Below are 17,231 nucleotides of genomic sequence, written 5' to 3'. Positions count from 1 at the left end.
TAAAATTGCCCAAATCATTGTTCCAAAATGCTAAACAGCCTCCAAGACTGGAAAACACATAATAATTCACACAAGTCCCGTGCATCACAAGGTTTAAAAAAATCTCAAAATTTCACAGTTGTTTAATTATTTTATTTAATTTATACCAAAGCAATCTCTAAAGTATATTTAAATAGAAAATGCATTTAACATGCATGTACCCTTACACACTTCACAGAATTATTACATTCTGTTAAGGTAGAAAATATTATTTTCTATGAGTCCCGTGCATCACATGCTTTTAAATTTGTTTTCCTTTTAACCACTAAACTGACTAATTCTTTTTCCAAAAACCGCTCCGAAATTGTCGGGTTTTTTTATGATTGAATTAGGTCAGGAACAGCTTTTTACAACTTATCCAACACGATTTTGTAAAAAAAAATATATATTTTTAAACGCTGTATACCATAAAAATGGCAATTTTTATGGTATAAAGTAGTGATGGCCATCGATAGAAACATCGATTGTGACCACAGCTGCCAATGTTTCATTAACATCGGTTGGGGGCTGCCATCTATATACGTGTGTGTGTATCTATATGTATGTGTGTGTGTGTGTGTATATATATATATATATATATATATATATATACACACACATACAGTCAGGTGCATAAATATTGGGACATTGACAGAATTTTCATATTTTGGCCTCTATTCACCACCACAATGGCTTTGAAATGAAACAAACAAGATGTGCTTTAACTGCAGACTTTCAGATTTAATTTGAGGGTAATTACATCCAAATCAGGTTAACGGTGTAGGAATTACAACGGTTTCTATATGTGCCTCCCTCTTTTTAAGGGGCCAAAAGTAATGGGACTATCAACTCAAAAGCTATTTCATGGACAGGTGTGGGCTATTGCCTCATTATTTCATTATCAATTAAGCAGGTAAAAGGTCTGGAGTTGATTCTAGGTGTGACATTTGCATTTGGAATCAGTTGCTGTCGACTCTCAATATGAGATCCAAAGAGCTGTCACTATCAGTGAAGCAAGCCATCATTAGGCTGAAAAATCAAAACAAACCCATCAGAGAGATAGTAAAAACATTAGCTTTTGAGTTGATAGTCCCATTACTTTTGGCCCCTTAAAAAGTGGGAGGCACATATAGAAACCGTTGTAATTCCTACACCGTTCACCTGATTTGGATGTAATTACCCTCAAATTAAATCTGAAAGTCTGCAGTTAAATCACATCTTGTTTGTTTCATTTCAAAGCCATTGTGGTGGGGAATAGAGGCCAAAATATGAAAATTCTATCAATATCCCAATATTTATGCACCTGACTGTGTGTATGTATGTGTATATATATATATATATATATATATATATACATACAAACGATTCCATAGGTGCAGCACTCCAGTCAAAGAAATACACTCAGGCGGTAATGATGCAAACGGTAACGTTTCAGTGCCTATGTATTAGCGGCACTTTCGTCAGGACAAAGATAATGAACATAATCTCACCTTATATACACGCTGTTCCACCCAGTGCAGCACACTTCCGGAAACGGGACACAGCACCCGGTCCGGCGGCGCGCACAATGTGACGTCATCAAAAGATGACTCATCACTGTGCTCCAAGGTTACACATACACAAAGCTAGAAAAAGACAAAACAATACAACATATAGCGGCTGGAGCACAATCAAATATATATAACAGGCAAAAAATGCTCTATTATAAAGCTAATTAGCTAAACAAAGCATAAACCCTAGATCATATAGGTACATGATATAAATAACATAAGATCATAAGAGAGGAGCATATAGAAAAACACTTAAATATATGCTAACATATAGTATATCGGATAAAAATCGAAATAACATCGGCAAGATTATCGAAAAACAAATACATCATAATTTTCTAGAACTATAAATATCTTATAAAGATCTACAAACTAAGATTTACATAAAGTGCTGAAGGCCAAGATGATCATAAAGTCCCTTGGGTGCAAGGGTCCCCAATAAAAATATCCATTTAGTCTCACAGCGCAACAATTTCATAGCACGATTACCCCCCCGAATAGATGCAGGTATATGATCAATCATACGATATCGTAAAGACGCTAACGTATGAGCTGCTTGGCAAAAATGGTGAGCAACCGGTTGCTCACTGGTACCTGAACTTATAGCAGTACGAATGGCAGACCTGTGAGCTGTCATACGTTCTTTAAAAGTCCGTTCAGTCTTACCAACGTATGACAACCCACAGGGGCAAACAATCTGATACACCACATATTTTGAATTGCATGTAAGACGATGCTTAATGTAATATGTTTTACCCGTATGCGGGTGTTGAAACGTGTTCCCAGGAATCAAAAATTGACATGTGGTACATGAGCACTTGAAACAACCTAATTTAGCATGTAAAAAATTTCCAGTAGATGTATTAATGCCGGTTATGTCAGTTTTAACCAGCATATCACGTAAATGTCTACCCCGTTTGTAACATGGCATCAATCGTGTATGTTTCAGAGGTAGCTCTTTATCAGACTGTATAAGTGGCCATCATTTTTTAGAAACCCGATTAATATCATCACTAGCTGTACAATACTCCAAAACCCAGGGTAGACGTTCACCACTAGCTATAGCAGCACTATTTGACAACAATGTATCCCTATCAATCTCAAGAACCTTTTGTTTAGCCTCCTCTAACAACTTTAAGGGATATCCACGTTCCAAAAATGTTTTTATCATTATCCCCATTTCTTGTTCCGCAATATCAGGATCAGAAGTGATCCTTTTAATGCGCAGCAATTGTGAGTAGGGTAATCCACGCTTAAGAGATGGAGGATGGAAACTCTGCATATGGAGGAGATTGTTCCTGTCAGTAGGTTTGGAATATAAACAAGTAGAAATAATACCATCCTTAAGTGAAATCTGTACATCCAAAAAATTAATTGAACTATCACTGATGGAATAACTCAGTTTAACGGGATGTACTCTTGTATTATGGGTCTCAATGACAGAAATAAACTCCTCACTGGTTCCCTGCCAGAAAATTAACAAGTCATCAATATAACGACAAACAAATACAATGTGTTTAGAGATTGTATCATCATCAAAGAAAATCTCCTTCTCAACTTGAAACATATGCATGTTGGCGTACGATTGGGCCACACAGGACCCCATCATACAACCAACACGTTGCAGAAAAAATGCTCCATCATATAGAAAGAAATTTTTTGTCAGAATCATCTCAAGTAAAGCCATACAAAATTCAACATCTGGGCCACCAAACAACGGATGTCCCGTAACAAAATTTTTAACGGCAGCGATACCTGCACTGTGAGGTATTACAGTGTATAGGCTATTTACGTCAACACTGCATAACCAAATAGGAGTATCAAATTTCTTCAAAGCACTCAATTTCCTAAGCAATGTAGTAGTATCCAATAAATATCTAGAATGTTGTTGTATGCAGGGTTGAAATACTGAATCCAATAACAAGGCAGCAGGTTGTAGTAATGAATTTCTAGCCGCTATGATAGGGCGGCCAGGCGGTTTATCTAGGGATTTATGTACTTTCTGAATGGTATAAAGTGCTGGTACCACTGGATGAAGTGGAATTAAAGCATCAAATAATTTCTTGGGGATGATATGTTTATCAAGTGCCGATGTTAACAAGATTATTAGCTCTTCTGTAATCTGCTTAGTTGGATTCTTGGGCAGTCTAGCATAAGTGTCAGTATCTCCTAATTGTCTTTGAATTTCATCTTTATAATGTTGAATGTCCTGCACCACCAGGGCTCCCCCCTTATCAGCAGGCCTAAATATTAACTCTTTATTAGATGACAATTTCCTCAATGCTATCCATTCGGCTTTATCCAATTTGTTTCTGGCTGTAAAGGTATTATTAGCAGCATGCTCGTCCGTCTCCTGTGATAATAATCTCATAAACGATTTGATAGAGGCACAATGTGATTGTGGATCAAAAGAAGATTTAGGTAAAATCTTACTAAGCTGTGACGGTAATACAGATGTCTGAGGTGGATTTTTAAAGAAGAACTCCTTCCTCTTGAGCTGTCTAGTCAATTGATATTGCTCAATCTGCCATTGAAGTGGCTTCATATAATTAGTAGGTACAAATGAAAGACCTTTAGTGAGAACTTTAGTCTCAATGGGAGAAAGATCATATGAGGATAAATTTATGACTAAGTTTTCCGAGGTCGCGGGGGCCTTCCGCCACGACCCTTGCCTTTGCCACTGATGGCCATGCCTGGTGTATTTTCTATATCGCCTCCTCCCAGGCCTTTCGCCCTTGTAACAATCCCTAAAGGGCGTTCACCCATATTAGTGATACGAGGAGGTTCAGAATCGCTGGCAGTTGATGTATACTCAGTAGATTCATGATCAATAGGTCGTCGATTCTTTTCCTAAAAAAAGGTATTTTATATTCATTCCTCTTAGTATTATCCGTCCAACGATAAACGTTGTGATTGTCATAATCTAGATCCACTTTCATTTTCTTATCAGTTTTAAATTTAATAAGATCACGTTTATATATCTGTAGTTGACTGTTTAATTTGTCATACCAATTGACAGAGGGATCATCGACCAACATCGGTTTGTATGTCACTTCAAATGGTGCGATTTTATCTTTAAGGCAGTTCATCTCCTTAGTGGATTGTTCAATAATCAATAAAATTAGATCAAACGAGCACTTATTGAGTATTGCAACCCATTTCTTGCAAAATGTGGAGTCATTCCTCCCAATAGTGGGACTATTTCTGACTCTCAATCCACGTGGAATCTTTTTAGCACGATGGTATTCACTCAAGGTAATGCAGTGATAATAATAATCAATTTCCTTACGTCTAAGATTCAATAGTTTACGATAAATATCATCATGAGAGGTAGCTTCTGCCTGTTCAGCTAGTACCTCCTTATAGAGTATACCTTCTGCATCAGTCTCTGAGTCGCTATGTAGATCACCAACTGGATATATTGTATGATGAAATCCACTAGCCTCATCCAGATCATCGATATTAGCCATTATAGATCACCTCCAATATATGATCCAATACAAAAAGAGATAAATGATCAATCACATGTGCCCCATAACTCAAAAACGCATAATGTTATAGATATTGGTGCAAAAAACCGCAACAATGTGCAAAATATGCATATAAAAAAAGTCATATAAAATCAATATGTCATAAACATATATAAAGGAGAGAGTGCAAAATCAAAGTCAAAGAAATACACTCAGGCGGTAATGATGCAAACGGCAACGTTTCAGTGCCTATGTATTAGCGTTTCTAGAAGCGTGCTGCACTGGGTGGAACAGCGTGTATATAAGGTGAGATTATGTTCATTATCTTTGTCCTGACGAAAGTGCCGCTAATACTTAGGCACTGAAACGTTACCGTTTGCATCATTACCGCCTGAGTGTATTTCTTTGACTGGAGTGCTGCACCTATGGAATCGTTACATTTGCTGCTGTGCGGGCACCCAGCGCTTTATTAAGACTGATACAGGGAGAGCCGGACCCATTGCGACTGGATATACAAGTAACCTTACTGGTGGTGTGAGGATTACTTTGTCAGGGCTCCCCTCTCTATATATATATATATATATATCCGACTCAGTGAATTTTGCACTTTCTCCTTTATATGTTTATGACATATTGATTTTATATGACTTTTTTTATATGCATATTTTGCACATTGTTGTGGTTTTTTGCACCAATATCTATAACATTATGCATTTTTGAGTTATGGGGCACATGTGATTGATCATTTATCTCTTTTTGTATTGGATCATATATTGGAGGTGATCTATAATGGCTAATATCGATGATCTGGATGAGGCTAGTGGATTTCATCATATAATATATCCAGTTGGTGATCTACATAGCGACTCAGAGACTGATGCAGAAGGTATACTCTATAAGGAGGTACTAGCTGAACAGGCAGAAGCTACCTCTCATGATGATATTTATCGTAAACTATTGAATCTTAGACATAAGGAAATTGATTATTATTATCACTGCATTACCTTGAGTGAATACCATCGCGCTAAAAAGATTCTACATGGATTGAGAGTCAGAATTAGTCCCACTATTGGGAGGAATGACTCCACATTTTGCAAGAAATGGATTGCAATACTCAATAAGTGCTCGTTTGATCTAATTTTATTGATTATTGAACAATCCACTAAGGAGATGAACTGCCTTAAAGATAAAATCGCACCATTTGAAGTGACATACAAACCGATGTTGGTCGATGATCCCTCTGTCAATTGGTATGACAGATTAAACAGTCAACTACAGATATATAAACGTGATCTTATTAAATTTAAAACTGATAAGAAAATGAAAGTGGATCTAGATTATGACAGTCAAGGAATGAATATAAAATACCTTTTTTTAGGAGAAAGAATCGACGACCTATTGATCATGAATCTACTGAGTATACATCAACTGCCAACGATTCTGAACCGCCTCGTATCACTAATATGGGTGAACGCCCTTTAGGGATTGTTACAAGGGCGAAAGGCCCGGGAGGAGGCAATATCGAAAATACACCAGGCGTGGCCATCGGTGGCAAAGGCAAGGGTCGTGGCGGAAGGCCCCCGCGACCTCGGAAAACTTAATCATAAATTTATCCTCATATGATCTTTCTCCCATTGAGACTAAAGTTCTCACTAAAGGTCTTTCATTTGTACCAACTAATTAGATGAAGCCACTTCAATGGCAGATTGAGCAATATCAATTGACTAGACAGCTTAAGAGGAAGGAGTTCTTCTTTAAAAATCCACCTCAGACATCTGTGGACTATGAATTACCGTCACAGCTTAGTAAGATTTTACCTAAATCTTCTTTTGATCCACAATCACATTGTGCCTCTATCAAATCGTTTATGAGATTATTATCACAGGAGACGGACGAGCATGCTGCTAATAATACCTTTACAGCCAGAAGCAACTTGGATAAAGCCGAATGGATAGCATTGAGGAAATTGTCGTCTAATAAAGAGTTAATATTTAGGCCTGCTGATAAGGGGGGAGCCCTGGTGGTGCAGGACATTCAACATTATAAAGATGAAATTCAAAGACATTTAGGAGATACTGACACTTGTGCTAGACTGCCCAAGGATCCGACTAAGCAGATTACAGAAGAGCTAATAATTTTGTTAACATCGGCACTTGATAAACATATCATCCCCAAGAAATTATTTGATGCTTTAATTCCACTTCATCCAGTGGTACCAGCACTTTATACCATTCCGAAAGTACATAAATCCCTAGATAAACCGCCTGGCCGCCCTATCATAGCGGCTAGAAATTCATTACTACAACCTGCTGCCTTGTTATTGGATTCAGTATTTCAACCCTGCATACAACAACATTCTAGATATTGGATACTACTACATTGCTTAGGAAATTGAGTGCTTTGAAGAAATTTGATACTCCTATTTGGTTATGCATTGTTGACGTAAATAGCCTATACACTGTAATACCTCACAGTGCAGGTATGGCTGCCGTTAAAAAATTTGTTACAAGACATCCGTTGTTTGGTGGTCCAGATGTTGAATTTTGTATGGCTTTACTTGAGATGATTCTGACAAAAAATTTCTTTCTATATGATGGAGCATTTTTCCTGCAACGTGTTGGTTGTGCCAACATGTATATGTTTCAAGTTGAGAAGGAGATTTTCTTTGATGATGATACAATCTCTAAACACATTGTATTTTTTTGTCGTTATATTGATGACTTGTTAATTTTCTGGCAGGGAACCAGGGAGGAGTTTATTTCTGTCATTGAGACCCATAATACAAGAGTACATCCCGTTAAACTGAGTTATTCCATCAGTGATAGTTCAATTAATTTTTTGGATGTACAGATTTCACTTAAGGATGGTATTATTTCTACTTGTTTATATTCCAAACCTACTGACAGGAACAATCTCCATATGCAGAGTTTCCATCCTCCATCTCTTAAGCGTGGATTACCCTACTCACAATTGCTGCGCATTAAAAGGATCACTTCTGATCCTGATATTGCGCAACAAGAAATGGGGATAATGATAAAAACATTTTGGAACGTGGATATCCCTTAAAGTTGTTAGAGGAGGCTAAACAAAAGGTTCTTGAGATTGATAGGGATACATTGTTGTCAAATAGTGCTGCTATAGCTAGTGGTGAACGTCTACCCTGGGTTTTGGAGTATTGTACAGCTAGTGATGATATTAATCGGGTTTCTAAAAAATGATGGCCACTTATACAGTCTGATAAAGAGCTACCTCTGAAACATACACGATTGATACCATGTTGCATGATATGCTGGTTAAAACTGACATAACCGGCATTAATACATCTACTGGAAATTTTTTACATGCTAAATTAGGTTGTTTCAAGTGCTCATGAACCACATGTCAATTTTTGATTCCTGGGAAGACGTTTCAACACCCGCATACGGGTAAAACATATTACATTAAGCATCGTCTTACGTGCAATTCAAAATATGTGGTGTATCAGATTGTTTGCCCCTGTGGGTTGTCATACGTTGGTAAGACTGAACGGACTTTTAAAGAACGTATGACAACCCACAGGTCTGCCATTCATGCTGCTATAAGTTCAGGTACCAGTGAGCAACCGGTTGCTCACCATTTTTGCCAAGCAGCTCATACGTTAGCATCTTTACGATATTGTATGATTGATCATATACCTGCATCTATTCGGGGGGGGGTAATCGTGCTATGAAATTGTTGCGCTGTGAGACTAAATGGATATTTTTATTGGGGACCCTTGCACCCAAGGGACTTAATGATCATCTTGGCCTTCAGCACTTTATGTAAATCTTAGTTTGTAGATCTTTATAAGATATTTATAGTTCTAGAAAATTATGATGTATTTGTTTTTCGATAATCTTGCCGATGTTATTTCGATTTTTATCCGATATACTATCTGTCAGCATATATTTAAGTGTTTTTCTATATGCTCCTCTCTTATGATCTTATGTTATTTATATCATGTACCTATATGATCTAGGGTTTATGCTTTGTTTAGCTAATTAGCTTTATAATAAAGCATTTTTTGCCTGTTATATATATTTGATTGTGCTCCAGCCGCTATATGTTGTATTGTTTTGTCTTTTTCTAGCTTTGTGTATGTGTAACCTTGGTGATGGGAGCACAGTGATGAGTCATCTTTTGATGACGTCACATTGTGCGCGCCGCCGGACCGGGTGCTGTGTCCCGTTTCCGGAAGCGTGCTGCACTGGGTGGAACAGCGTGTATATAAGGTGAGATTATGTTCATTATCTTTGTCCTGACGAAAATGCCGCTAATACATAGGCACTGAAACGTTGCCGTTTGCATCATTACCGCCTGAGTGTATTTCTTTGACTGGAGTGCTGCACCTATGGAATCGTTACATTTGCTGCTGTGCGGGCACCCAGCGCTTTATTAAGACTGGTACAGGGAGAGCCGGACCCATTGCGACTGTGTGTATATATATATATATATATTTATTATGGCCAGGGCTCTGCTTTATTCAGGGGGGTGGGGTTTTCAAAGATGGGGGAGAGGCTGCTGATAGCAGAGGTGGAGTGAGGGAAGGATAGCGCTGATAGCCGGACTTGGAGGGAGCAGGACAGCGCTGCCTTCTCTGCCCTGTCAGCAGCCGCCGGGCTGCTGCTGTCTGGAGTAGGGAGAAGACAGCGCTGCTCTGTTAGCAGCCGCTGGGCTGCTGCTAGCCGTCAGGGAGGGAGAGGACAGCGCTGCCTTCTCTGCTCTGTCCTCTCGGCATCCGACGGGGGATGGGTGCATCGGCGGTGGGCTGGCCGATCACTGCAGTGATCGGCCCACAGGGATGGACAAAGTGTGCAGAGGGACCTGGAGGTCCCTCTGTGATTGGCGGCTGCTAGAAAATTATTTTCCAGCAGCCGCCCACAGAGCTTTTCTGACTGATCGTATCATATATGACCATGTCAGGGAAAGCCCAGTCTGGTATGGTCGTATCTGATACGACCATGCCAGGCAAGTGGTTAAACTGGTCTGTTAAGAAAAAGTTGTTATATAAAAACTTAATTGCCTAGTAGCAATGCCTTACCCTATAACTTAAGACGCACTAAAAGTTTGTCGTTTGAAATTGTGTAGCTGTCCCGTGCATCACCAGGAGAGTCGCCCATTAGCATCAGATGCGACCATGCCAGGCAAGTGGTTAAAAAATGTCAGCCAGCATTTTTAATGGCAGATTATAATCTGTGTTTAGGTTTTTTCATGCACGTAGCATTACATATGGGAGAATGCACTACTTTCTGTAAAATATATAGATAAAAGTCCCAAAGGAGTTCTGTGGCTGTATTAAAACCTCCAGCTCTAGTTCATGGCCATAACTAGGCCTGGGCACTGGGCCTAGGGGGCGGCACTGTTGTTGCCTTGTGGCACCTGTATTTGCAGAGTGACTGGAACAGCACCCTGCAGTTTAGAAAGTCGTTGTCTGGACACTCTGGGCGCTCCACTTGTTCTTGGCGTTGGCGGTCCCACACCCTTGTTGTGATATCACAACATTAGATATTCTGGCGGGTGGGGTCAAAAAAGAGCACATTTTAGCATGCTGTATACTTATTGCTTTTATACACATCACAGAAATCCAAGGTAAAATCTAGTATATCTTTAATTTGCAGTAGATGGAGCATTATTGCTTATAATAGACAAGTTTCTCTATTGAACACTAAAGTAATAACTTATGTATTCTATATAAAGACTAAGGCCCTCATTCAGAGCCGTACGCTCTGAGCAGAGCGCACGCTCTGAATGAGGGTCGCCCTCCATAATTATGGAGCATCCTCCTGGACGCTCGTATAGCTGTGGGTCACCACCCACAGCCTATACGAGCGTGCAGTTTGATGGCCGCGATGGTCTTGACCATCGCGACCATTGCCACTGCGAGCCGGAGCCTGCGGTTGAGTTTTTCAACCGCAAGGCCCGGAGTGATTTTGGCTCTATCAGAGCCAAAATCACTCCCACTGACATCACTAGTGATGTCAGTGGGCCGGCTTCTGACGGTGGGCGTTCCCTTGGGAACGCCCCCGTCAGGGAGGCACGCCCACCAAAGGGGGCGTGCTGTCAATCAACATCGACAGCACGCCCCCTTTGATCAGACACAACGAGCGAAGGAAAGTCCTTCGCTCGTCGCGTCTGGCGCATGCGCACGACGGAGCTCCCGCCGTCGTGCGCATGCGCAGTGCACAACATCGACCCACTTGCGAGCGGACAGCCGCTTGCAAGTGGGTCTGAATCAGGCCCTAAGGTAGCAATTGATAATTGCAGTGTACAGCCAATATAACCATTATAGAGCTACAGGTAGGGTACAAAATAATGGGAACATTTGTGGCTTGAATTATTAGTGTTATTGCAAAATTAAAACAATCTATTTTTGAAATTATATTTGCATGTTATGTTTTTTGTTTGTTTGTAGCTGACTCTTAAGCTGGGTACACACCTGAACGCCGGTGGGACCCAGCGATACAATGTAACAATATATTGCATGACCGTACGATGGTGCAATATAGCGTTACATGTCTAGGGTGGTTTTCAGGATACATGCTATACTATTGTCGTTCTGATACGTCGCAGACAATGTATCGGACAATATATTGTATATAGTGTACCCAGCCAATATATTGTTAGCTATCTGACTGTGGTTAACAGATATATTGTGTTGGCCGTTCAGAAGTTTATGCACACCTGGATACACACCATATCGGTCTGTCAGCCAACGAGGGCCTGATTCAGCTTTGGGAATAGAGTGAGAAACAGCACGTAAATGATCAAATCAGTACAAAACCATGCTGCACTGCAGGTGGGGCAGATGTAACATGTGCAGAGATTTAGATTTGGGAGGAAGGTGTCCAAACTGACCTCTAAATTGCAGGATAAAAATAAAGCTGTGCAGTATTTGTGGGCTACATGCAAAAGCAGTCAGTAGTTACCCTACATGCAAAATAAACTGCATGTATTTGCATCCCTTGCATTGCAACATGGTTTGTCCTAGTTCATAGTTACGTGCTCTTTCTCAAAGCTGAACCAGGCCCCCAGACATTGGCAAAGTGTGTACTTGGCATAAGGTGAAGATTCAGTTCTCAGCAACTGCTGCATAGTGCTTCTGGAACGGTTTCATTTTTTCACCTTGACTTATTTTCCTTCGCACTCCACAGAGGTGCACCGTAAAATCAATAAAAATTATTTTCTGTAATCAGCAGCCGGAAATCACAGTGATTGCATTGGCCCCTCTTTATGAGAGACTATATGCTGTTTGGAAATCTGCTTTAGTTTGAAAATACTGTATCTGCTTTTATGGTAGACTGAAATTTGTGTGTGTGGTGCTCAGTGCTGGGTTATAGGCGGGGCGGACTGGGCAGTTGTTCAGGGGCCCCTACACATTGTGGGCCCCCACATTCAGCAAACATTGTACTGAAGTGGGCCACTCTGGACCCATTCTGTTCCGACTCCTGGCAGCATCACAGTCTGTCACTCACCAGGTGAACTTTTGGTTGAAGACTTTCAAGACGGAGACAGCTTTTCTCCGCCTCTACACTACAGCCATGGCCAAAAGTTTTGAGAATGACACAAGTATTGGTTTTCACAAAGTTTGCTTCAGTGTTTATAGACCTTTTTGTCAGATGTTACTATGGTATACTGAAGTAAAATTACAAGCATTTCATAAGTGTCAAAGGCTTTTATTGACAATTACATTAAGTTTATGCAGAGTGTCAATATTTGCAGTGTTGACCCTTCTTTTTCAAGACCTCTGCAATTCGCCCTGGCATGCTGTCAATCAACTTCTGGGCCACATACTGACTGACTGGTCGCCCATTCTTGCCTAATCAATGCTTGGAGTTTTGTCAGAATTTCTGGGGTTTTGTTTGTCCATCCGCCTCTTGAGGATTGACCACAAGTTCTCAATGGGCTTAAGGTCTGGGGAGCTTCCTGGCCATGGACCCAAAATTTCGATGTTTTGTTCCCCGAACCACTTAGGGCTTGATTCAGACCGATGCATACGCAAATTCGGCTAAGTGACCGCAAGGTAGGCATAAGCACGCCCTCTATGTCTTGGCATGCGATCGCTTTGTGTATGCAGACGCCCACCAATCTTAAGATGCCCACTTGCGCACGTCATCTCCAGGAAGTGTATGCAACCATCGGTATCATCGAGTACCATCGCCAGGTAAGAATTTTTTTCCCCGAATTCAATTCCAAAGACTTTTAACCAGCGGGAAAGATTTGCCTCTGAAAGGAGGCGGAAGAAAGTGCAGGTTTGGGGTGCAAAGTTGCGGCAACACTCCTGCAGCCTTGTGACAGTCCCCCAAAGGTAAACTGTGGCATAGTTATAAAAATACTTTAGAACACCCCAAAAAAGTACTATTGTTTTGGGTGCGAAAAAAAAAACAAAGTTGGGGGACAAACTTAAAAACTAGCGAAATAGACTCCAGGGGGTCACCCAAGTATACCACATATGTTTTTTGGATTGCAGGTGTTTGCTGAAGGCGCGTTTTTAAAAATGCACTTTAGCGATTTTTAACCATGCTTGCACCCATTTTCATGTACCCCACATTTGCTGGGACTAATTATTTTCTCCGAAAAAAACTGCTAAATGCTACTCTTCACCAGTTGTGCAAAGACGCTAAATAGTACCAATAGAGAGCATTTAAGCACCCCAAATACCTTCAGCAGGGCTATTCGGGGGTATCTATAGTGATCCCCCATGTCAGTGCATCTTTTGGGGGGTGTCAGGATGATTTCCCCATTTCTGACAGGACTTTTCGCCGATTTCAGTTTGGCCGGGCATCCTTTACAATTGAATAGGGCGAAAAGCAGTGACGAGCGCGATACTTTTCCAGAGGCAAAGCAAGTGATGACGGCGAAATCTCCAGCATGCGAAAAGTCTGTGACTTTTCGCCGGCAATTGAATACGGCCTCTTGTCTTCCTCCTCTCTCCCCCACACTCCATCACTCTCCCCCTATTTCTTTTCCCTCTTCTCCCCCCTCTCTCTCTCTTCCTCTCTCTCTTCCTCTCTCTCCCTAGATAAAGTTCATAGCAGTGGAAATTTTATTGGTAGGGGTCCCTACAACTTAGTTGCTCCGGAGCCCCTGCAAGCCTTAATCCGGCCCTGGTGGTGCTGGTCACTATACAGGAGCTGCTGGCAATGCATGTCACTTAACTCAATGCTTGGTCAGCTCCACTTTTATTGTGTTTAAAATGATTGTATAGAGTGAGGCTGCATCAGCTGTTTTTTTTTACAGAAAATTTTTCATGATCGTTTGAACAGTGGTCGATGTCGATCTGTCAATTATTTAATTTTATTTTGGCAGAACAAGAATGTGGATGCTAAGAATTCTGTACAATACAAATATACAAAGAAACAAGGTTAACTGTATAGTATATTATGTTGTTGGAAGGAGATAAATAATTGTTATTGGAATTCTCTATATCTTTCCAGTCTGATCTAGGACACTGTAACTGATGTATAATATTTTCTTTGTAATTCTAGATAGCAAAGAAAATGGACCGGCAATCTAGTCTGTGCTCCCAGCTGTCTGTCATGCAGATGAGGAACAGTATGGCCAGCTCCAGTGATGGTGAGGATGGGTTGCACAGCTTTCTACGGGGAACATCAACTGCCTCTTCTCTTCGTAAGTTCCACAGTAGCTTCACCCAGAAATCTGTGACTGCATTTGTCTTTCTCCGTACGGGCATTAAATACCAGCCCATTTCAATGTTCATATACTGCTTGACAAGCATTATTACATTCTCTCTTGGTAAAGGATAAGTAACTGTAAAATATGCAGGTGCATATTTTCACCAAATGTGTTACATTATCTAATGTGCACATAACTAAGAGCAAGTCCACAACACAGTCATTACATATTTTATAACTTCCCTATCACAGTTAGGTTTCAGTTCACAAAACACTCATCACCCCAAGCAATGCAAGTTTTCTAGTTCTATGGTACTAAAGAGTAATGGACTACCAGTGATCTGATTAGATGGCTTATCCTTTCCATGTTCTCAACAACCTAATGGGTGCATGTGTGGTGCCAACCTAAATATTTCTACAGCGAAATGCTTTGGGTGCACTCTTTCCCTTAGGAGGAAAGGTCAATGCTAGTGGTTACTTAGTAGTACTGATCATCGTCACTCCATGTTGCCGGATTTGTTTCCTGACTGGGAGGGATGGGTTCCAGGATGACAATGCCCACCCGTGGTCATCCAAATGGTCTGAGGAGCAAGACACTGATTTTTTGTGGCCTTCTTAATCACTAAATATGAACTCAGACAAACTTTGGGATATTTTGGAAAAAAAAAAAATACATATACACGGCATTTTCTTGGGTACAGTGAAACATAAAGTTAGAGTATTCCTCGTGAAGCAAAAACTTCCTATGAAAAAGGATGTCAGAGCTGTTTCGTTTTTGTTTAATGCTCTACTTTTATATTTTTATTACATTGTCAAAATATCCTACAAATGTTCTTTTCTGTGTAAAGTGCACCCAAAAGTGTAAAAGGCATTCTATTGTATTTAGTTTCTGGAGCACACATTCTCACTTATGCGTGTGTGTGCATAACTGTTGGCAATTCTGCACCTAACCTATTCTCAGCAGGCACATCCTTATCTGCCAACTTCCGTCCATCAGAAAATGCTACTTTTGCTGCTGTTGGCTGGTGTGTATCATCAATGGACCACAGAGATGTATGTATGTATATAGTGTAAAATTACAATTCATTTGTTATCATTGGATCCTCAAAGCCTAACGCAACATGCTGATATTGCTTGTACATACTGTACATGAATTGACTACTTAAAATCCTCATATTGTGCATGTTGAATGCTGTAAGTTTAAAAAAAAGTAAAATCGCCCAAAAAGTATCTCAAATTATCATATGGTTATAAGGCGAAATATAAAGCAGAAATGGTAGGAGGGTTATTTAGTCACAAATGTGATCAGTGTCTCCAGCCAGAGTACAATACATGCAGCTCACAGTATCTGTACTGCATGCCCAATGTAACTAAATGTAAGGCAAGTACAAAATACTACATGCAAATGTACTTATGTGCATGGTATCATGCTTATTCCTCCAGCAAGTTTATTTCTTTACACAGTTGATAAAAAACAAAAATAAAGGATTACTAAACCCCATTAAGGACCACTAAGCTGTCTCTCACTTTCTACTTGCTCCTGTAGAGTAGAATACATCCCTGCTAAGATGGCAAGCTGCTGTAGACCTACAATCTTGGGGAACTTATTTAATTATTTTTTATAAACACTCCTGGTATTTCATGTATATTATTCAGCTAAGTTATTTACATCCTTTGGGGTTTTCAAGTAAAAAAGTTACCTGTGGCTGTGAATTAATCTTTTATGATTTAAAAAAAAACTACCTGTGTCATGCTTGCTCGCTCTTCATCAAATATTCACTTATTTAGTTGGTTTTGCTTTTTTGCCCATTTTTAATTTTTGTGTTGTCAACAACTGTAGTAAGCAAATGTGAGGGGATAGAAACCATTAGCATTATAGTAAAGAAGAAATATTTATATTTTCCCTTCCATTTTCCTTTTGAGGAGACCTAAAAATATAATATCAAAAGTTTCTTCCTGTTGTGTTTGAACACACAATGAATTAGAAAAATCCTGGTCTTATTTATGTTCTGCTATTTTGTGCAGTTTTACCGATATCTATAACCACTTGCTTGGCGTGATCGCATCTGATGTAACCAGTAAGAAACGCCCACTGGGCGGCTGCTGGACAATAATCTACAGCAGCCGCCTATCTCACAGAAACTTCCCGGTCCTTCTGCACCACTGGATCCTCCCATATTGTGTGCACATTACTTCTGGTTACAGTGATCGATAGCCCGGCGGCTGCAGAGAGGAGCAGCCGCGGGTGGAAATGTAATCAAAGCAGTGCTCCAGTATCTTTGCCGGCGATTACCGATATTTCCAATATATATATCGCGAATATCGGTATTGGGTACACTCACAGCGATGTACCGATCTCGCAACATGCTATAGCGATATATATATCGCATTGCACTACCCAATCGATATATCGCATCGCACTACCCAATCCTCCGTTGGACGGCATGATATATATCGTTACAAGCTTATTGTAATAACACCGCGTCGTCCGTGGCATCGTCCCACCTGATGTGCAGCATATCAAATGGGACAATGTGATCACC

The 17,231-nt window shown here is 40.2% G+C and overlaps 1 protein-coding gene across 2 annotated transcripts in view; it reads left to right on the top strand.

Moving 5' to 3' along the window:
• Positions 1-17,231, top strand: part of POPDC1 (popeye domain cAMP effector 1) — a 160,071-nt gene that overhangs the window by 123,336 nt on the left and 19,504 nt on the right. For both annotated transcript variants that reach the window (XM_088460436.1, XM_088460438.1), the window contains exon 8: positions 14,542-14,683. In XM_088460436.1, the coding sequence (XP_088316562.1) occupies positions 14,542-14,683 (142 nt within the window). The remainder of the gene's footprint in view (positions 1-14,541; positions 14,684-17,231) is intronic.

Source organism: Taudactylus pleione, unplaced genomic scaffold, assembly GCF_031769625.1.
Source record: "Taudactylus pleione unplaced genomic scaffold, aTauple2 ptg000046l, whole genome shotgun sequence".
In the NCBI taxonomy this organism is placed as follows: domain Eukaryota; kingdom Metazoa; phylum Chordata; class Amphibia; order Anura; family Myobatrachidae; genus Taudactylus; species Taudactylus pleione.
This window is presented reverse-complemented; position numbering and strand designations above follow the sequence as displayed.